This window comes from Podarcis liolepis, assembly GCF_965112155.1.
Source record: "Podarcis liolepis genome assembly, chromosome: 3".
In the NCBI taxonomy this organism is placed as follows: Eukaryota; Metazoa; Chordata; class Lepidosauria; order Squamata; family Lacertidae; genus Podarcis; species Podarcis liolepis.
This window is the reverse complement of record NC_139557.1, coordinates 125,697,847-125,718,218: the sequence shown is the minus strand read 5'-3', so window position 1 is coordinate 125,718,218 and position 20,372 is coordinate 125,697,847. Positions and strand designations below refer to the sequence as shown.

The 20,372-nt window shown below is 56.9% G+C and overlaps 2 protein-coding genes across 8 annotated transcripts; one reads left to right on the top strand and one right to left on the bottom strand.

Annotated features, from left to right (window-relative positions):
* The first annotated feature begins 433 nt into the window (after positions 1-433).
* On the top strand, positions 434-3,820 carry CCDC121 (coiled-coil domain containing 121). The gene is made up of 2 exons (XM_083494762.1): positions 434-2,108; positions 2,476-3,820. The coding sequence occupies exon 2, from the start codon at positions 2,477-2,479 to the stop codon at positions 3,425-3,427; it is 951 nt and encodes a 316-aa protein (XP_083350888.1). The 5' UTR covers positions 434-2,108; position 2,476; the 3' UTR covers positions 3,428-3,820.
* Positions 3,821-9,870: 6,050 nt separating this feature from the next.
* Positions 9,871-20,371, bottom strand: ZNF512 (zinc finger protein 512). 7 transcript variants are annotated; one of them, XM_083494575.1, is made up of 12 exons: positions 20,016-20,371; positions 18,098-18,187; positions 17,704-17,787; positions 17,221-17,345; positions 16,158-16,244; positions 15,590-15,685; positions 15,199-15,366; positions 14,240-14,428; positions 11,922-12,023; positions 11,106-11,168; positions 10,734-10,832; positions 9,871-10,566 (listed from the first exon to the last, which is right to left on the bottom strand). In XM_083494575.1, the coding sequence occupies exons 1-12, from the start codon at positions 20,083-20,085 to the stop codon at positions 10,255-10,257; spliced, it is 1,485 nt and encodes a 494-aa protein (XP_083350701.1). In that variant the 5' UTR covers positions 20,086-20,371; the 3' UTR covers positions 9,871-10,254. The 7 variants fall into 7 exon arrangements, with proteins under 7 accessions (XP_083350701.1, XP_083350700.1, XP_083350703.1 ...); XM_083494574.1 differs by lacking the exon at positions 20,016-20,371 and adding an exon at positions 18,534-19,871; XM_083494577.1 differs by lacking the exon at positions 17,704-17,787.
* Between the last annotated feature and the right edge of the window lies 1 nt (position 20,372).

Genomic DNA, 20,372 nt, shown 5'->3' with positions numbered 1-20,372 from the left:
CTCGGGTCGTCGTCATCACTCATCTTTTCTTCTGCCTCCTCCCCCTCGCTCTCTGTTTCCTCCCTAGCCCTCGCCTCTGCTCCTGAACCCCTGACACATACGCTTCAGGTTACAGACTCTACTAACCCAGAAATAGTACCTCGGGTTAAGAACTTTGCTTTAGGATGAGAACAGAAATCATGCAGCAGCGGCGCAGAAGCAGTGGGAGGCCCCATTAGCTAAAGTGGTGCTTCAGGTTAAGAACAGTTTCAGGTTAAGAACAGACCTCCAGAACGAATTAAGTTCTTTTTTAAAAAATAAATTTTATTCAAAGTTATAACAAAACATATTTTCCAAAAATATATCCTTATTCCCCCCCCCCATTTTTCCTCCCCTCCATAAAACCCATCCCCCCACCCCACCCCACCCGACTTTCCTCAGTTCCAGTCTTTGGTTTCTCCAAGAATGCTATTTTCTGCATGTTACAGAGTTGTATAGATCCTCCAACTGTTTAGCTTATTATTATCAGTAAAAAATTTGTGAATGTTTATTCAAAACCTGCCAAGGAGTCCAGTTCGCTTTGTTGCATCTTAAAATACTTTGTGAAAGGTTCCCATTCATTCTTAAAGTCACAGTTATCCTTATTTCGTAATTTATATGTCAATTTTGCCAGATCTGCATAGTCCATCAATTTTTCTTGCCATGATTCTTTAGTTGGAGTTTCTTCAGTCTTCCATCCTTGTGCTACCAGAACTCTCGCCGTTGTTGCATACATGAAGATGTTTTTCAACTTTTTTGGCAAGTCTTTCCCTGCAGAACGAATTAAGTTCTTAACCTGAGGTACCACTGTAGTGCAATTCATCCTGGAGGTAACCAGAAAGTGATTGACTGTGGTTGCCTCTGACTTCTCAGATACCGTGGTACCTCGGATTAAGTACTTCATTCGTTCCAGAGGCCCATGGTGTTGCGACATCTGCCAACATCTGGAGGGCCACCTGTGTTCCTCTCAACCTACAGTAACACATCTGGTTACAACTCGTGAACCTTGAGTCTTTGCATGGTTTAGGTTTGGCACTGGGGATGGGCAGGCAGGAACTCAATAAGCCAAGCATTTCCAAGTATGCAAATGCAATCCCCTGTATGGACAAGTCAAACCACTGGGGTAGCACTACCAAAGTGCCCCCCCCCCCAGCCTGGGCAGTGCATATGTTGTCTTCTGCTGCCCAGATGACAGCCCCCCCCCCTCTCGGCCTCACTGATGAAGGTGTTGCTCCAGGTGCCATCCAACCATGTTGGGACTCCGCTCGGTGTTTGTGTAGCGTTTACTCCTGAGCCTTTTCTTCTCTCATAGAATCACAGAGTTGGAAGGGACCCAAGGGTCATCTAGCCCAACCCCCCGCAATGCAGGAATCTCAGCTAAAGCATTCATGACAGGGGGCCAACCGACCTGTTTAAAAACCTCCAAGGAAGGAAACTCCACCACTGGAAGATCACTCCCAAGGCAGCACAGCCGATGTTGAGGATGAGAGTTTTCTTTCTCCTAGGTGGGCTGCCTTTCCAGGTGGACAAGCTCTTCGGCCCAACCAGAGGCTACTCAGGAGCAAACCACATGGAAGTTAGGGTCAGTGTGGGGGGTCGGTGCCCCCTGGGACTGGTATGGCAGGAGGGAGACAAGCGGTAGGGGGCGCCAGAGCCAAAGAGACTCCGCAGAACCAACTCAAACTAGTTTTGCCCTAGTTTTCCGCTGAGTTCTCCGAGGGGGAAGACAGACGCGGGCCGGCGGGCCGGAGACACAGCTCAGCGGCCCAAAGGACCTCCCGGGTTACAAGCCCCGCTCTTCCCCGCGGAGCCGGCCGTCGGCGCCTGTCGAACCGGAGCCCCGATCGGTCCCGAGCATCGTGCCTCCTCCTGGACGGGCCCGCCCGCCCGCCAGACACTTTTCTTCGTGCCCCCCGGAGCCTCTCGGGCCCGTCGTCTGGGGAGGCTCTCGGGAAGCTGGAAGGAGCCCCGCCTGCCTGCCCCTCCCCTCCCGGTCGCCAGGCGACCGACAACACATCGAGGGGCCTCTCCGCCGCCTCCCGGCTCTACTTTTTCGTGCGCCACGAAGGACCCTCCAGCGCAGCCAGCAAGTAGAACCCCTTCTTGCCCGGGGACTGCCCCTGTTCGACTCTCCTGCGCCCGGGAGAGCCCTCCTCCACCCCCAATTCCACCGGGAGCGTGGCCAAGAGCCGCTCAAACTTTCGGTTCCTAACTTAGCAGAGGAACATTTTCCTCTGCCCTTGAAGGGGGGGGGGGTTGTTGGCAGCTTCCCGGCCCCTCTGGATTCCTCTGAACGGCCAATGCTCCTCGCTTCAACTGCTCAACAGCGGGGGGCTCTGCGCACGGAGCACGGGAGCGGCGGATCCTACTCCGCTCCCCCGAGGGCCCTGGGTTAGTCGGGCTCCGCTCTTGGACGACTTCCAGCGCCCTTCTTCTCCTTCCTCCTCCAGAGCTCAGGATGCCTCGCAAGCGCCGGGGGAAGACGCTGCCGCAGGCGCAGCCAGCTGGGACAGGACGCGCAGCCCCCGGGAGCGGCGCCGAGGACTCCGGGGGTAGCCCGCCGCAGGAAGGCGCCTCGCCGCTGCAAGGGGAGCTGGAGCGCGTCTGCTGGGAGCTGGAGCGGCTGCGCGGGCGGCGGGCGCAGCTGCGGGCGCAGCACGAGCTCCTGGAGCGGGAGGCGCAGGAGCTGCGCGCCGAGAGCCGGGAGTTCCTGGACTATGTGGCCAAGCGGGCGCAGCGGCGGGAGGGGGCGGCCGTGTTGCTGGGCGACGAGAGCCGGCAGCTGCTGGCGCACATCCAGCGCGAGCACCGGGAGCTCCTGGCCCGCTCCGCCGAGCAGGAGGCAGTGCTGCGCGCGGAGCTGCTCCGCCAGGAGGCCGAGCTGGCGCGGCGAAGCGCCGAGCTGGAGGAGCTGCGCGGGGTGCGCGCGCTGCAGCAGGAGCAGGCCGGCCGAGTGCGGGAGCTGCAGCGCGCGCAGGCGGCGGCCCGCCAGGAGCACGTGCAGCGGCGGCAGGAGGCGGCGGCGCGCTTCGCGCAAGCCAAGGCGGCGCAGGAGCGCCAGGCGCGGGAGCGGGCGGCGCGCGTGGCCGGAGAAGCGCACCAGGTGGCCGCGCGGTGCCTGCTGGAGCACAGGCGGGAGGCGCAGCGGCAGAACCGGGAGCTGAGGCAGGAGCTGGCGCGGCTGGTGGCGAGGGCGCGGGCGCTGCAGGCGCACAAGGACCGGCTGGAGGATCGCGTGCAGCGCTTGCGGCGGCAGCATGACTCGCTGCGGGATTTGGCCCTCCTGCGCCGCGGCGGCCCCGAAGGAGGAGAGCGACCGGCAGCGGGGACGCGCGGAGGCGCAGGAGGGCGGGCGCCCCTTCTCCGCAGCGCAGGGCAGACGAGCTGCCTCCAGCCGCGCAACTGCTGAGACGCTGACCAGGGTCCTGGCGGAGAGAACCTCAAGACGAGCCTACGAGGAGCCTGGTGGATCGGGCCAGCGGCTCAGCTAGTCCAGCCTCCTGTTCTCACGGTGGCCAACCAGATGCCTGGGGGAAACCTGCAAGCAGGATCCGAGCGGAAGAGCGCGCTCTCCTGTGGCTGCCAGCATCTGGAATCCAGCAGCAGCATGGACTGTGGCCACGGAGTATAGCCTCCAGGCTGACTAGTAGCCATCGCTAGCCCTCTCCATGAGTTTGTCGAGTCCTCTTTTGAAGTCATCCCATCTGGTGGCCGTCGCTGCCTCCTGTGGGAGGGAGTTCCATAGTCCAACTAATGCACTGCACTGAACCCATTTTAATCAGTTTTGCTTAACTGCTGTTGTTGTAATCAGTGGCGTAGCGTGGGGGGTGCCAGGGGTGCCAGCCGCACCGGGCGCAACATTTTGGGGGGCGCATTTGGCCGGCCCCCCTCAAGGAAGCGGGAACCTCTCCAAGGCACAGCGTGCCGTCGGTAGAGGGAAAAAGCCGAGCAGCAGCAGCAGCAAAGTCGGGAGGAGGAGGAGGTGGAGCGAGCCTGCTAATTCCTTGCAAAGTCGGGAGGAGGAGGAGGTGGAGCGAGCCTGCTAAGAATTCCTCGCAGCTGGCCATCCAACCTCCAGCGAAGGAGGGCCCCGCTCCACCTTCCGAGGGAGCCTGCTAGGACCCCCGGCTCCCTGCAGGTGGCTCACAACCCCCGCTAGCCCGGCCGGGGCTCGGGGAGGATGGGAGCCGCCTGCTGGGCTGGCACAGCTGCGTGTGAAGGCGCGGAGGGAGGCGCTCCCAGGGCTGCCGGCGGCCTTTCCCCGCACGCGAAGGAGCAAGGGCGGCGGCGGCGGCGAGGCTGCGCAACAGCCGCTGCGTGAGAACGAGCTCTTGCCCAGCCCGGGGGACGATCCGGAGGCCCTCTCCGAGCGCGTCGCGTGTAGCTAGCCTGCCAGCCTGCCTGCCAGGGTGGAGCAAAGCGGCGGAGTGGGGAGAGGTTGCCCTTCTTCGCACGCAACCCCCCCCGTCACGCCTTAAATCCACCCTCCCACAAACTAGGAGCGAGCAGCTGAGAGGGAACAGCTGAGAGCCACGAGCAGCTTTTTCTGAAAATGCCCTTTTAAAAAAAAAATCCTAAAATTTATAAACCGCTTGACAGCTACAAAAGCGGTTTGCCAAGAGAATAAAACTGCCAGGAAACAGTGGTGTAGCGTGGGGGGTGCAGGGGGGGCCGGCCACACCGGGCGCAACAACTGGGGGTTAGGGTTAGGGGGCGCAAATCCACGGGTTAGGGGGCGCAAATTACTTGCCTTGCCCCGGGTGCTGACAAGCCACGCTACGCCACTGGTTGTAATATTACTTAATGTGGTTTAATATCTTATTCTTTTCACAGTTTGCAATTTTATTAGGTTGCTGCTTTACAAATTGCTTTGTCGAGGTGTGGTGAGTTGAGATAGAAAAACTGTTAATAAAACAGGATGGGAGGCAAACTCTCATTCTGCAGGGACAGATGAGGGAAGCCATCTCAGTGGCCCTACTTAAGGGAGCCTCACGACTCAGGCTAAGAAAACCAGGAGGTATGTTGGGGGTGCGGGCAGATCTTTGGTTGTGGTTCAGCAATGGTCAGGATCAGGGTCATGGCTTAGCTGGGCCCAGACAGTGCCCAGGTGCAGGATCTCCCTACATTCCCTCCTACCTTGGCAATGTAGGATTTCTACCTGGAGATATTTTTATTTCAGGAGGCCTCTGGCTGCAAAGCAGCTGCTCAGCCACTGTCATGGACAAAGGAGGGGCACCCAACCAACTCCTCAGAAGCACTGGCATGCTGTGCGTAAGGACTTGACACATCAGAGTTCCAGGACACAGCAGCTTGCCCTGCTACTGAGCAACACATGCACACATGGCCGCTGACTTATGTATGTTTCCGTCTGTTATACTGGGCTCCCAGTGTCATAATAAGGCAAGGAAACCCCATTTTCTGAAGCACAGAAATTCACTAAAATTAGTCAAATAGATAGTTTTATTTAGTTCAAAAAGGTGATAAAAATTGTGATCCCAGGATGGAGGGGAGGGGACCTGACTCATGGCATGTATGGAACAGGGACTCCATAATTCTCAAGATGTGACAACACATACTTAGGATACCCCTCCTAACGGCCAAACCAGGTGTTAACAGCCCTGACAAAGGGACCAGACTAGTAATGGTCAGAGGGAAATGAGACTCAGGACTAAATAAAAATGCCAAGGGATGCCTTCCTGACAAAGGGATATGTAAATACGTTAATTGACTTGTGGGGTGTGGGTACTTGAACTATGCAGGATAGACAGGGGCATTTCTGGTTCTCAAATGTCTGTCTGACACCATGCCTTTTCTGTGACAAAAGAGGCCATTTGCCCTTTGTTCTGGACTTTGTTTTGTTTGGGAGTTGAAACCTTGTTGCAACAATAGACGATCAGGTTTCCTAGCTTCTGTTTTGCTTCAATTTGCCTGGCTGTGATCTCTTATTGAACCTGACCAATTCTGAACCCGCAGGGCTAGACCCTACCGAAGCTGGGAAACAGTTAAGTACCGTACCCCAAAATTTTGTCCTTATCAGTCCTTAAGTGTCATCAACTAAAGGCAGCCCCCATTTCCTAGACACACAGCTTGTGACTGGGGAAGGTGCAGGATGGGCTGTGTTTTAAGTGACAAGCTGTGACTTGGACACATTAACCCCCTGTGGTTTCCAGTCAAGATGACAAAGGTATGATGGCCAGACAGGCACATGAAGGGCTGTAGGAGACTTAAAAATGGAAAGCATAATGCTGGTGGTCAACAAAAGAGGTTTAAAGAATGTAGCATAAACACTAACAACTGGGAAACACTGGCCTGCGAGCGCTCCAGTTGGAGAACAATCGTCACCAAAGGTGTCATGGGCTTTGAAGACACTCAGACTCAGGATCCAAGGGAGAAACATGCTAAGAGGAAGGCACGCTTGGCAAATCCACACCATGATCAACTCCTGCCTGGAAACCAATGTCCCCACTGTGGAAGGACATGTGGATCCAGAATTGGCCTCCAAAGTCACTTACGGACTCATTGTTAAAACTGTGTTTCTGGAAGACAATCTTACTCGGCTACGAGGGATCGCCAAAGAAGAAGATGCAGTCACTTGCTTAACGCTTTGATGGGAATGTCTAACAAAGGATATAAACTAAAGGTAAAGGGACCCCCTGACCATTAGGCCAAGTCATGACCGACTCTGGGGTTGCGGCGCTCATCTCGCTTTATTATGTAATTTCTTCCTGCCTGAGCTCTCTCACCCTCTCTTCTGTCAAGCCAGTGATGTGAGCAGACGTATAGTAGGGCTGCCATACACCGGGGTTTCCCCAGACATATCTGGGATTTGTCCATCGGAAACAGTGTCCAGGCAGAATTTCCAAAAATGTGCAGGAAAACCTGGACGTATGACAACCCATGTCGGAAATGATGGGGGGGGGGTGATTTTGCACAACAAAAAATTGTGTCTGGCTTTTTACTTGTTGAAATATGGCAACCCTAGTATATTCCTAGGCTCTGCTCCGAGCTCAGACTCCGTTTTAGAAACTAACTTTGTATTTTGTAACAAAGGTTTTTTTACCAGCATATTACTTTGATATATTTGTTGCCTGCATTCAAATGTCAGTAAACCTTTTGTTTATCTTACTAAAACGTGTGGTTCATTCTTAGCAAAGGGGATGGAGAGGGGAAAGGTCAGCCGACCACAAATAAACAGGGATAGAGACGTAATTGCCTAATTCCTAGATTACAGTAAGCTGCCAAAGTGCCTAAGTATTTTCACTCTGCTAAAGGGGCTTCACAGCATGTTTGCTCTCATATTGCTCCCCCACATGTAAGATAGGAGGTTTTGATTTTAATTTGTGGATTTAATCCTCAATTAAACTCCCATCAGAAACAATATATTTATTTCCTGCTCAAAGTATCTGCACTCCAGTCCAAAGCAGTGGCGCTGAGGACTCATCCCAGCCCAGTATGATGAGCATGCCTGTCTTGCACTGCCATCTTCTAGCCAGGCTGCTCACACAACAGCTTGAGCTCCTCATCTGACTTCTGTGTCTCAGGGGTGAGGATGGGGCTCTGGACCTCTCCTTGCAGCATTGAGGAACAGCGAAGCTCCTTGCAGCCAGCTGAGCTCCTGCATCTTGGCAGTGTCACATGGGGCAGGTCGGGGGGGGGCAGGCCTCACCTGATGGTGCTCTGCAGGAGGGCCGACCTGGCCACAGACTCCTTCACCCTCCTGGGCACCCCCCACCGCTGATGCAGAAGCTTCTCGCGCAGGTGGAATTCGAAGTACTGCTTTTTGTCAGTCGTAAGAAATCTTTCACATCCTGGATTTGCTCTGGGACTGTTTGTGGAAAGGTCTGTTGCTCGTGGTGAACTAGTTTGCCCACCCAGCCCCTCAGGGGTGTGAGGCATAGCCTTCCCCAGGAGGCTCGTGGGACAGGGCTTCAAAGCGGCCTCCTGGTGGTGATGGCGGCAGCAGCAGCGGCAGAATGCGGAGTGAGCACAACAAGGCCGCTCAGTCAGAGGGGGGCTCTCTTGGCGGCACTCCGGGGCCTGCTCCCCCCCACCTGTCATGGAAACCAAGGCTGGGGTCAGATCCCAAAGGACCAGATCCAGCCGGGCGGGATCCCGTTTGCTGGTTGGTGGAGGCAGCTCTCTTTGGGTACCTGTGATGGCCCAGGCAGTCCGAGGGGAATCCCCGGCCGGCTGAAGTGGGACCCAGACCCCTTCCTCAGGATTCATCTTCCCTTGGGCGGCTGCGGCAAGAGGACGCTTCTCTGCAGGAGGACATCCTTGGGCAAGGGGTGCCCGGCCCCAGTTTGGCTGCTGCCTCTTGCAGCGCTGGAGCTCCACGCTAGCACACGCCTCCCCAGGCAGGCTCCGAGCCCCGTCCGGGCGGGCTGTGGCTGAGGGCAGATGGACCTGGAGGAGCTCCAAGGTGGCCAGGCTGTTCCAGGGGCCATCCCCACCCAGCTCCCGTTTCTCAGTCCCTGGAAGATCTTCCCACTGCTTCTCAGGCAGGCGTGCCAGTCCCGAGGCCAGTGGCAAAGGCTCCTGTGTCGCTTCTGGGCTCCACCAGCTTCTGCCGCCTTTGGCTGCCATGGTCATGGCAGAACAAGCCAGTGCTGCCGAAAGACTGTGTTGCTTTGGAGAGCTGTTCCCTTTCGAAGAGGGCCTCTCTTGCTGTGGGGCTGCCTGGGCCAGAGGTGTCCCGGGAGGGGGCAGCGGCCAGCAGAGGGCTTTGCAGACCCTCTTGGGGAAGCCCCACTTGCGATGCACCGCTCTCTCCCTCAGGTGGTGCTCCAGGCACAGCCGCCTCTCCACCTTGAAAAGGGGCCTCTGGTGGTCGGTGGCTGCCTGCGGGGCTGTGCATGCCAGGAAGCCCGGCAGGGCCGGCACAGACCTCTCCAGCGAGCTGTGCACCAGGCCAGGCAAGCCCCACAGCAGCTGCAGCCGCTTCCGTTGGAGGTGAGCTGTCAGCTGCTCTCGCACCTCCTGGCTGAGCAGCAGAGGGTCCAGCAACGGGGACTCCACCACTGTCCCGCTGCCCCGGCTTAGAGGGGGTGGGCAGAGGTTGGCCAGCCCGGTGGCTTGCCAGTCCTCGGGACCAGCCTCCAGCGACTGCATCCTAGCCCCCTCGCCCTGGCCGCGCTCTCAGGGCCACAGACCCCTGGCCAGGCCTGGGTCGGTCAAGATCAGCCAGCTCCACACAGCTGCCTTCAAGACAGGCAACGGAGGAAAGCAAAGGGTCAACACCTCTCTTGGTTTGGCACAGGAGACGCCTCTATTGCAGGGAGTTGCTGGTTTGGCTCCAGAGGCACTGAAAGGAGGCCTGCCCTATGGACCCCTTTCCACCCCTCTGAAAGGATGGTGCTCAGAGAGCCAGGCCAGCAGCGGTTGTCCCCAACGCACCAGCTACTCTCCCAGGCAGTCCAGCCTGGACCAAGTGAGACCACCACCTCCTCCTCCTGCAGTTCCGTTTATCTTGTTGCTACAGCAACACATTGTGAGGTCAGCCTGGCACCCAGTGGGTGCAGCCACCTTCCCAAGACTGACTCTCCTGACTGAGGGTCCTCACGAACAGCAGGGCAAAAGGGCACCTCTCGTGGGAGACTCCAGGGGGCCTTGATGCGCCGGAAAACACGGGAGGGGCACCCACAGTTTTTTGAAAACTCAACACTCAGAAATGGGTACAGAAGAAAATCCATCCATCTTATTTACAAATCTATCTATAAGATGTGACATACAATCTGGAATTCATGTATTGTTACACCTGGGTGTAATACTAGCCAGGAAAACCAGGAAACTTCATACAATTCAATATGCTGTTCTGATTTATGTTATTAAACAAATCCAAATTACCCAGAGGATTATATAAAACTTTTATTCACAATTTTAGTAATTTCATGTAGCTAATTTTGGTTTTTTATAACTAATTTAATGTAAAAATTACCTTGGAATGCGTGAATGTTTGGCTATAGTTCACCCCCTGCCCGACAGAGGCCAGGAAAGAAGTCCCACCTCTGGTGGCTCCTCACCTGGAGAGTGTGGCCTCACCTGGGGAGGACCAGAGTCCTTGATGTGCCTCCTCAGAAGTAAACCCTGCTGAGCATTGGGGGAGGAGTGGGGCTCCTTCCCCAGTCAGTCACTTGAGCAGCCAAGGCCGCCTGAGGGGGGCTGGAGGGCAGGATGCAAGGAGGGGTGTGGCCAGAGGATCCCCTTCCCCCCACCCTGAGAGACCAGAGGGGGGCGCTACTCCCTCCCTCTCCTGTGGCTGAGCTTCAGAGGGGGAGGGCCATCCTCCTCCTCCTCCTCCTCCTCACAGCGCCCACTTCCTGCCTGCTGGGGGCAGCTGGCCTTGAGGGGCTGCTGCTGCCTCTGCTCCCCCACTGCCTCCTGCCTGGGTGTGGCCTTCTTGGGGGAGGAAGCAGTCTGTGGCCTCCTCTTGCGGCTCCCGCCGGGTGGAGACTTCCTGGGCGCTCTCTTCTGCTCCGCCTCCTCTGGCTGCTGCTTCAGCAGCTTCTTGAAGCTCTTGGCGGTGTGTGTGCCAACTGCAAACCAGTCCTGGGGGTGGGGAGAGGCAGGAGGTGGGAGCGAGAGGAAGGGGGAGCGCCAGCACAAGCTCAGCCGGGCCAATGGCCACAGACCCCGGTGAGGGCGCGGGCCCAGCGGAAAGGTCTGTGGCATTGGATTGGGTCCATGCGCCCTCCCGCAGCCCCCTTGCTCCTCACCTGCGCATGCACAGTGTTGATGTGGTACTTGACTCCGCTCTCGGACACAAACTCCTTCTCACACAGCAGGCACCGGTATCTCCCAGCCACAAACTCCCCCTGCAGTGAGACGGAAATGTGGCCTAGAATCTCTGGCAGCAAGAACTTGAGGAAGACAGCGGGGAGGAGGAGGGGGAAAGAAAGAAGGGTCCCCCCCCCCGATTTTAAGCACAAGTGTCTCGTCCCTGTGAAGGGAGGGATCTGCCAGTTGGGGCGCAGAGATGGTGATGGTGAATCCATGTCTGCCTCCAGGGGTGGTTTGGCAATGGCAGGCAGCAGCAGAAGCCCCCCAGGCACACACACCCTGGAGCCCAAGGAGAGGCTGGCACATACCAAGGTGCAGCTGCCCAGGTGGGACTTGAGGCCCGAGATGCTGCTGTAGACACTCTCACAGCCCTGTGGTGGAAGGCGAGAGTCAGGAAAGGGCGGTCAGTGGCCCTCCCCACCCAGGAGCGCCCCAGAGATGGAGGGGTCTGAAAGCAGGAGGGGAAATCCAGAGGCTCCTGGCAGCAACAGCTCTTAGTCTCCTCTCAGACACTTGGGGGCTCTGCACCTCTGTGGTGCAAAAGGGCAGAGGGAGGGGCCTCCAGATTATTCCATGGGAAGCTGAACACCAAGGAAGAGCCCCCAAAGCCTCCGCTGCAAGTGTTTGGGGCAAGGAGAAAGGAGCTCTGCTGCCCTTGTCCAGTCAGGAGAGTTGGTGGCATCAGTGGCGTAGCGTGGGGGGTGCCAGGGGTGCCGGCCGCACCGGGCGCAACATCTGGGGGGGGCGCGCTCGCTGCCTCCGGAGTCACCGAAGAGCCTCGGGCGCAGGCTGTAGCAGAGCCGCATGTCTCACGGCGCCCGGCTGAAGGCGCCCGGCAGGCAGCGGCTCTCAGCCCTCGCCGCGGAGGACACGCCAGGCAGCCCCTCTTCACAGCCCCGCCTCCGCCGCTGCTGCTGCAGCTGCTGGGCCGTTGAATTTTCCTCGCCTCTCTGCCCCCCTCCTCCTCCGGGCAAGCGGCGTCGTTTGGGCGGCAGCGGGGGGCGCAAATTACTTGCCTTGCCCCGGGTTAGGGGGCGCAAATTACTTGCGTTGCCCCGGGTGCTTACAACTCACGCTACGCCGCTGGGTGGCATCCCCCAAGCTTTGCCCAGCCGTCCCGTTACCTGGTTTGGGCAGCGGACCCGTCGGCACGCCTTGATCTCTGCCCTCCACTTGCTCAGAACCTCCTGGCTGACAGCAGGCAGTCCTGGGCGGGTGTATTTCAGCTGGGGAAGAGAAGAGAGCAGAGCCGGAAGGCAGAGTGAGGAGCAGGGGCGGCTGCCTTCAGCTACTCCCACAGCAGCCCCCCCCCCCGTGCCCTAGCCGACTGGGGCACCAGCTAACCAGGGGCAAAGCACCCTGACTCCTGAGCCCCAGGGACGCCCCCAGCCTCTTCTGCTTCTGGGGTGCCTGGCCCCTGGGGGAAGTGCAACCATTTGCACCTGTACTTTGAAAAGACTTCAACTCCATTCCAGTGTTAGACAAAATGTCAAGCCTTAAAATAGCTGTTACTACAAAATCTCAGCCCCGTAGTAACAAGCCAAGCTACTGCTAAGCATCTTGCTCTGCTTTCCTTTGGACCCATCAGAGAGGCTGAGGGGGGGGGGTCTTGTTGTCTGGGCAGCCCAGGACCTCCAGGCTTGAACTGAGGAGCTCACTTCACTGTTGCTAATGCACTAGTTTGACTTCACCCCTGGAAGTGCACTCCATTCTCTCTCGAGATGGATAGATGACAACAATAGTAACGAAAAAATCAACCTGACCAAAAGCTTTGGGCATTTCCCCTGCAAGCTGCAAGAGAGCAGGCTGGGTAGGCCTCCTGAGGCGGGGGCTTCTACAACGTGGGCCCCCCATTGCAAAAGACCCTGCTCCTTGGGAGAAAGCACTCCCTTGCTGCATCCTGGCCCCTGAGAAACCTTGAGGTCAACCAGGACTCTCCTTGGTAGGGACCCCAAGATCTCCTGCAAGGCTTTTGCAAAGTTTTTTGCAGATAAAGTCGCTCAGATTCAGGAGGTAGACTCCACCGTGGGAGCAGGGCCAGGGCGGGAGAGTGCTAGAGTTCTGTCTAGTCCTGTTACATGGGATCAATTTCAATCTGTTACCTCCGAGGATGTGGACAGGCTGCTTGGACGTGTGAAACCAACCACCTGGTTGATGATCTCCGGCGGGCTAGGGACAAAGGTGAGAGCTGTTTCCTAGTTCTGCTGGATCTCTCAGCGGCGTTTGATACCACCAACCATAACATCCTTCTGGACCGTCTAGAGGGGCTGGGAGCTGGGGGCACTGTCATACAGTGGTTCCGCTCCTTCCTCCTGGGCCGTGTCCAGAAAGTGGTGGTGGGGGATGAGTGTTCAGACCCCTGGGCTCTCACTTGTGGGGTGCCTCAGGGTTCCGTCCTCTCCCCCATGCTTTTTAATATCTATATGAAGCCGCTGGGAGAGATCATCAGGGGATTTGGGCTGGGTGTTCATCAGTATGCGGATGATACCCAGCTCTACCTCTCTTTTAAATCAGAACCAGTGAAGGCGGTGAAGGTCCTGTGTGAGTGCCTGGAGGATGGATGGCGGCTAACAGATTGAGGTTGAATCCTGACAAGACAGAAGTACTGTTTTTGGGGGACAGGGGGCGGGTGGGTGTGGGGGATTCCCTGGTCCTGAATGGGGTAACTGTGCCTGGGAGTCATTTTGGACTCACAGCTGTCCATGGAGGCACAGGTTAATTCTGTGTCCAGGGCAGCTGTCTACCAGCTCCACCTGGTACGCAGGCTAAGACCCTATCTGCCTGCGGACTGTCTCGCCAGAGTGGTGCATGCTCTGGTTATCTCCCGCTTGGACTACTGCCATGCACTCTACGTGGGGCTACCTTTGAAGGTGACCCGGAAACTGCAATTAATCCAGAATGCGGCAGCTAGACTGGTGACTGGGGGCAGCTACTGGGACCACATAACACCGGTTCTGAGAGATCTGCATTGGGTCCCAGTACGTTTCCGAGCACAATTCAAAGTGTTGGTGCTGACCTTTAAAGCCCTAAACGGCCTCGGTCCAGTATACCTGAAGGAGCGTCTCCACCCCCATCGTTCTGCCTGGATGCTGAGGTCCAGCTCCGAGGGCCTTCTGGCGGTTCCCTCATTGCGAGAAGTGAGGTTACAGGGAACCAGGCAGAGGGCCTTCTCGGTAGTGGCGCCCGCTCTGTGGAACGCCCTCCCAGCAGATGTCAAAGCAATAAACAACTATTTTACTTTTAAAAGTCATCTGAAGGCAGCCCTCTTTAGGGAGGTTTTTAATGTTTGATGCTGTACTGTTTTTAATATTCAGTTGGAAGCCGCCCAGAGTGGCTGGGGAAACCCAGCCAGCTGGGCGGGGTATAAATAATAAATTATTATTATTATATTATTATTATTCTTGCTCCCAGGGCCAAATGGATTCTGAGGAAACGGCCGCACCTTCCGGTCCTCGGGAACCAGGTCCTGCCAGACCTTCCGCCTGGGCCACTCCTTGGCCAGGGCCTCCTGCAGGTGGTGGGCGGCTGCCTGGGCAGACTTCCTCAGAGCACGGCGGCCTCCACTGCTGGGCTCTGCGCTTGCCACCTCCTTCTGGGGGGCCGGCTGGGTGTCCTGGCCCAGCAAGGCGATCTGACAGGAAGGACACAGGGAGGGATGCTCAGAAAGGGCCGCCAAAATGAGCACGGGGAGGAGGAAAGGCTGCAGCAATTGGGACTTTTCAGCTTAGAGAAAAGGCGAGGAAGAGGGACATGGAACTAGTTGGGGAAATTATGCAAAGCCTAGAGAAAGTGGATAGAGAAATGTTTTTTCCTCCCTCTCTCACAACGCTGGAGTTTGTGGACATTCCATGAAGCCGAAGACTAAAAGGATAGTAAAACTAAAAGTGCAAACTGTGGAACTCCCTCCCACAGGAGGCAGCAATGGCCACCAATGTGGGTGGCTTTCAAAGAGGAAGGGACAGCTTTACGGAGGGCTGGGCTTTTGGTGGCGAACCTCCAGTCAAGAGGCAGCAATGCTTCTGCAGGCCAGTGGCCAGAAAGCGCAGCAGGAGAGGCTCCGGGCTCTGGGGCTCAGATCCCGCTTGCAGGTTTCCCACAGGCATTGGTTGGCCCTGTGAGAACAGGAGGCTGGACTGGGTGGCCATCGGCCTGCTCTAGAGCTTCCTCTTAGTTCTTATGTTCTGGCCAACGCCCGCCACTGCCAGGAAGGGGTAGCAAAGGCTCTCTGCAGGTGACAATGCCCGGCCCCCTAAGAGGAGGAGGGGGCCTGCAGTGGCTTCTCTGGGCGTTGCCCCGCCCCCCTTCCACCCGCCTGTCAGTCAGGAACAGGGGCTTCCTCTGCAGAGTGCTCCAGAGATGGGGAGAGGTCCCGCCCCTCTTTGCTCCTCGCTGGCAACTCACCGGGCCATGCTCCATCTTCAGGTGGTAGGCGAGGCCCGCCTTGGAGAGGTAGGCTTTGCCGCAGTGCTGGCACTTCAGAGCCATCTGCTCCAGCTCGGCAGCCTCCTTCCCGCACTTCCGCGTGTGGTAGAGGAAGCCCAGGACGCTGGTGAAGCTGCCTGTGCAGCCCTGGGGGAGGAGAGGGGGCAGAGAGGAGCACAGGCTCCCAGGAAGGAGGGAAGCCAACTCGGGGGGGGGGGGGAGCTTCTGCGTCTCCCCTCCACCACCAGCTGGAAGGTGGCAAGTCAGCCCTGCCTTCACTGAGAGGAGCCTGAGGCGGTCCGAGGCCCCTGCCCCAGCCTGGCCCAGGCCGCTCTGGTTCCCTGGAAGGCCAGGGGCTGCTCCATCTCACCTGCCTTGGGCACTTGAGCTTCCCCATCCGCTTCAGCACCCTCCGCAAGCGCTCTCTCTCGCCCAGATCGCAGGCCGCCTCCTCTGTCCCCACCGGCTGCGTAAAAGGGAAGGGAAAGGCTGGCCAGAGACGCTCCAAAGCGAGGCATTCAGATTGCAAGAAAGGAGATTCCCACTAAAGCCCAGGAAGAACTTTCTGGAGGCAAGAGCCGTTTGAGAGCGAAACGGGCTCCCTGGGAAGGTGGTGGACTCTCCCTCCTTGGAGATTTTCCATCAGAGGTGGCCCCCTGTCCGGAATGACGCAGTTGTGATTCCTGTGTTGCAGGGGTTGGACTAGATGACCCTTCCAACTCTATGATTCTGTGCTTGCAGGTGACCCAAGGACAAAGGCCCAGGAAGACCTGCTGGGGCTGAACTGTCGCCGTGTCGGGAGTCAGGCCAGAGGCTTCCCAGAGGGCCCTGAACAAGGCCCAGGGGGGGTGGATATACAGACAGGCAGCAGGCTGGGCTTCCAGGGACTGGAGCATCTGCCTGAGGCATGTTCTTGTGGGCGCGCAGCATCTGCTTACCAGGCTGTTGTGGTCTGCCATGATGTGGTACTTCATTCCTGCCAGAGACCGCAGCTGCTTCCCACAGTGGTGGCATGTGAGCGTCTCCTAGGAAGACCACAAGGCATTGCACATGTCAGCAGTAGCCACCAGCATCTGGCAGCACGGGCTGTGGGAACATCTCCCATTAGTCCTTGCTCCTGGAGTTTGGGGCCTGAAGTGTCCGTCCGTCCGTCCGTCCCCCCCATCCCGGAAACTGACTTGCTCTGCTCTATTCTACAGTGAGTTTAATGTCTGCATTTTAAAAATTGTGGTTCTAAATTTTTAGCGATAATTTTACTGTTCCTTTTTTTGTAAACTGCTTTGAGATTTGTCTTACAAACAAGCCGTATATAAATTTTACAAAATAAATAAGTAATTTGGGGGCCCTGGGTGCTCCCTTGGGGGCTTCCCCCTCATGCAGACGAGCAGAGCAGAAGCTGCTTCACTGAACCCTCAGTCTCAACGGCCAAGAACAACGACTCTTGTTTGGGCAGCACCATGCAAGCAATGCCGTGGGGGAGAAGAGGGGCTGGCAGGATCCCCTTGAACTCCTGGGTGAAATGGTTCACCTCTGAGCAAGAGCTGCTGCCAGGCTGGGGGCTAGTGGGGGGGGGGAGCTGCTGCGGGGGGTTTTCCTGGCTGGCTGATGTGGGAGACAGGAAGCAGGACGAGGTGGTCTCCCTTGGCCTGATGTACAGTGGTGCCTCGCAAGACGAAATTAATCCGTTCCGCGAGTCTCTTCGTCTTGCGAAGCACGGCTATTAGCGGATTAGCGGCTATTAACGGCTTAGCGGCTTTCAGAAAAAGGAAACAAACTCGCAAGAACTCGCAAGACATTTCGTCTTGCAAAGCAAGCCCATAGGGAAATCCGTCTTGCGGAACGACTCAAAAAACGGAAAACTCTTTTGTCTTGCGAGGCACCACTGTAGCAGGTTTCTGATGACGCTGTTACGCCCCATGACTTGAGAGGGAGTTGCAGGGTTGGGAGGATCCCCAGGGATTACCTAGGAAAAGGACAAGGTCCCATCCCCCGCCTGCTCACATGCTGGCAGTTGGTCATGTGCTTCTTCAGCCCTTCCACCGTCTTCCTCACAACAGCCCTGCAGGTGGGGCAAGTGACGCGGCCTCTGCTCAGGATCTCCAGCTGCCAGTGCTCTTCCAGGCTGCCTGGGGGAACAGAAGAAGGTGCTGACTCAGCCTCTTAAGGCTCCTGGCTGCCCTCTCACCTGGCCGGTGGGCATCCCACTGGGGCATCTTGGGCTGGCCCACCTGCTGCAGGGCTCTTCTTTCTATGCTTAGGGACACAGTCACGCTTACTAGCCTTCTGCACACACCCCTCCCAGTAATGCACCCCAACAACCTCTTCTGCCTGCTTTTTCAGCTATGCGCCATTCCTGGCTGCACACAGGGAGGGCAGACAAGAGCCTCCCCCTTCGCCAGAGGTCCTGGGGTCCAGAGGACGATGGCCCTGGTTTCTTGGCTTCTGTCCTCACCAAGGAGCTGCGATGTCGGGGTCCTGTTTTACCTGCTGCATATACCGGTGTGTCTCTTTTTCTATGGCCACTTTTGGGCTTGAGATTAGGCTGTTGCCCCATCTGCTGCCATTTCCCTGGGACAAGGAAAAACAGCAGTGAAGGTTTGCCTCTGCAGCCAGGACCATCTACCCTCCACCACAACCCAGAACACCCCACCAACAACCTTGGGGAGAGATGGAGGCCAAGGGAAGTGGCCGCCCCAACATGGGCTCAAGCTCCAACACAGGAAGATGAAGAGTTCATGAGGGACAGGAATGGGCGGCCCCCTCACATCAGGAGGAACTGAGCTGAGTAGGTGGGCAGGGGGTCTCCAGCCCCCTCCTTGCAGGAGAGCCAGGACTGTGCAGGGGCCCAGAGAAAGGAACCAAAGTAGAACCCACTCACCAGACTTCTGCTTCTTTTTGGGGAGCTCCTGGTCATCGCCCGCATCTTTGTTTTCCTGTTTGTGCTTTGCCTTGGAAAGGGAATCCCCAGCTAAGAGGAGAAGAAAGACTGAGACAAGTGTGGGGTTTTTTTTGGGGGGGGGGATTTATTACAGTGGTACCTCGGTCTATGAACTTAATTCATTCCGGAAGTCCGTTCTTAAGCCGAAAGCGCTCTTGAACTGAGGTGTGCTTTCCCTACTGAGGCCTCCCACCACCGGTGCCCTTCCACCGTTCGGCTTCCGGGGCAAAGTCTGCTAACCGGAACACCTACTTCCGGTTTTGTGGAGTTCGTTGCTCGAATAGTTCGTTAACAGGACTGTTCGTAGACTGTACGATAATAGGACTGTACAGGACTGTATTATTATTTCATTCTATAATGTATAGCAAACACGTACAACAAGTCGATTGCGATCTACTGGTCGATCTGTGAGCAGATCGCAGCCTCTTGGAAGTTGGACTTCCCTGTTGTATAGAATGCATAGACTTTTAGAAGACATCCGAGGGCAGACCTGTTTAGGGAAGTTTTTAATGTTTGATGCTTTATCGTGTTTTAATATTCTGTTGGGAGCCACCCAGAGTGGCTGGGGAAACCCAGCCAGATGGGCGGGGTATAAATGTTATTGTTATTGAAACAAAATTTTTAAAAAATCCTTCCAGTAGCACCTTAGAGACCAACTAAGTTAGTTATTGGTATGAACTTTTGTTTGCATGCACACTTCTTTAGTTATTGTTATTGTAGAAGAGAGATAACAATTATAACAGTTGAAAATCAAAAAGTGAAAACAAAACTACAAAATAGGCACGTAGTAGGAGTAGTTCTGCTGTATATCTCATAAAGGAATGCCAAATCACATAAAAAGTGCCAGGAGAGTCTAGTTCTTGAGAGACCAGCACAGTTGAGGGCAGGAATTCACAGGTTCAGTCCCCAGTGAGATCTCCAGGAAGAGGATCCCTGCCCCAAACCCTGGAGAAGCCACTGCAGTGCAGGCAGTGCTGCTAGAAGGACCTGACGGTTTGGCTCAGTGAAAGGCAGCTTCCTAGGCTCCCAAGAGGATTTCAAGGTTATCATGAAAGGTTATCGGGAAAGGGTCATTAAGAGACTCAGCCAGCAGAAGCCTTTTTAACCAAACTTCCTATCTTTAGATGGGACCCAATTCATTTGAAGTCAGCATTTCCCACGAGCAGCCTCTGAATGGACCTGACAGGCCTGGGATTGGCAGTGAGAAGCTGCATCCTGCGATTCCTTATGCTCTCTGCCTTTGTGTCCTGGAGTGACATGCAAATTAATAGCTCCTATCAAAGAATAAGGGTGGCGCTGTGGGTTAAACCACAGAGCCTAGGGCTTGCCGATCAGAAGATCGTTGATTCGAATCCCCGTGAAGGGGTGAGCTCCCGTTGCTCTGACCCATCTCCTGCCAACCTAGCAGTTCGAAAGCACGTCAAAGTGCAAGTAGATAAGTAGGTACCGCTCTGGCAGGAAGGTAAACGGCATTTCCGTGCGCTGCTCTGGTTTCGCCAGAAGCGGCTTAGTCCTGCTGGCCACATAACCTGGAAAAACTGTCTGTGGACAAACGTTGGCTCCCTCGGCTAGTCAAGCAAGAGGAGCTCCCCGTTGGAGGGCAGGGTGCTGATTTAAGACGCTTTCAGGCTTACAGAGAAGGGGGCTGAGGTTGTACCTGAACGTCACCTGGCACCCTCTGAGCTTAGGGCAGGCTGATGGGTGTCTGCATGGCAGGGGCTTGGCCGCCATGACCCTTGGCAGCCCCTTCCTCCTCTTCCAAACTATGCCTCCCCCGGACCCGCCTCTCGGGGCTTCTCCGGAGGAGGAAGGGGGGGCCAAGCTCCAGAGGGACACTCCCCCGGCGCCCCCTCCTCACCTCCCCTCGCCTCCTCCTCCCCCTCCCGGGCAGGGCTCTTGGCGGCGGCGGCGGGCTTCGCCCCCTTCATCTCCAGCCAGGGAGCGGGGCTGGGCCTGGATCCATCCTAGGGAGGAGAGGGAAGGCGAGCGGCTGCCCGGCTCCTCCGATCTCGCCTCGGGTCCCCGGGACGAGGCCTCCCTCGGCGCCTCCCCTCGCCCCTCCGAGACCGACCTGGCGAGGCTCCTGGCGCCGCCCCAAGAGGGAGGAGGCCGCGCCGGCACAGGAAGGGCTCAGGGCGCTTCCGCCACCCCCGGGGCCTCCGTCACTCCGCCCCGCCCCTCCGGGAGTTCAGCTCCCGCCCCGCGTTGCCAAGGG

Excerpts from the sequence above, each read along its gene's own strand:
- ZNF512 (XM_083494574.1), bottom strand. The coding sequence starts at position 18,618 with ATGCATTCTATACAACAGGGAAGTCCAACTTCCAAGAGGCTGCGATCT. Across the intron at positions 15,367-15,589 it reads AGCTCAAGTGCCCAAGGCAG|GGCTGCACAGGCAGCTTCAC; the intron begins GTGAGATGGAGC and ends CTCCTCCCCCAG. Across the intron at positions 14,429-15,198 it reads TGAAGATGGAGCATGGCCCG|ATCGCCTTGCTGGGCCAGGA; the intron begins GTGAGTTGCCAG and ends CCTTCCTGTCAG.
- CCDC121 (XM_083494762.1), top strand. The coding sequence starts at position 2,477 with ATGCCTCGCAAGCGCCGGGGGAAGACGCTGCCGCAGGCGCAGCCAGCT.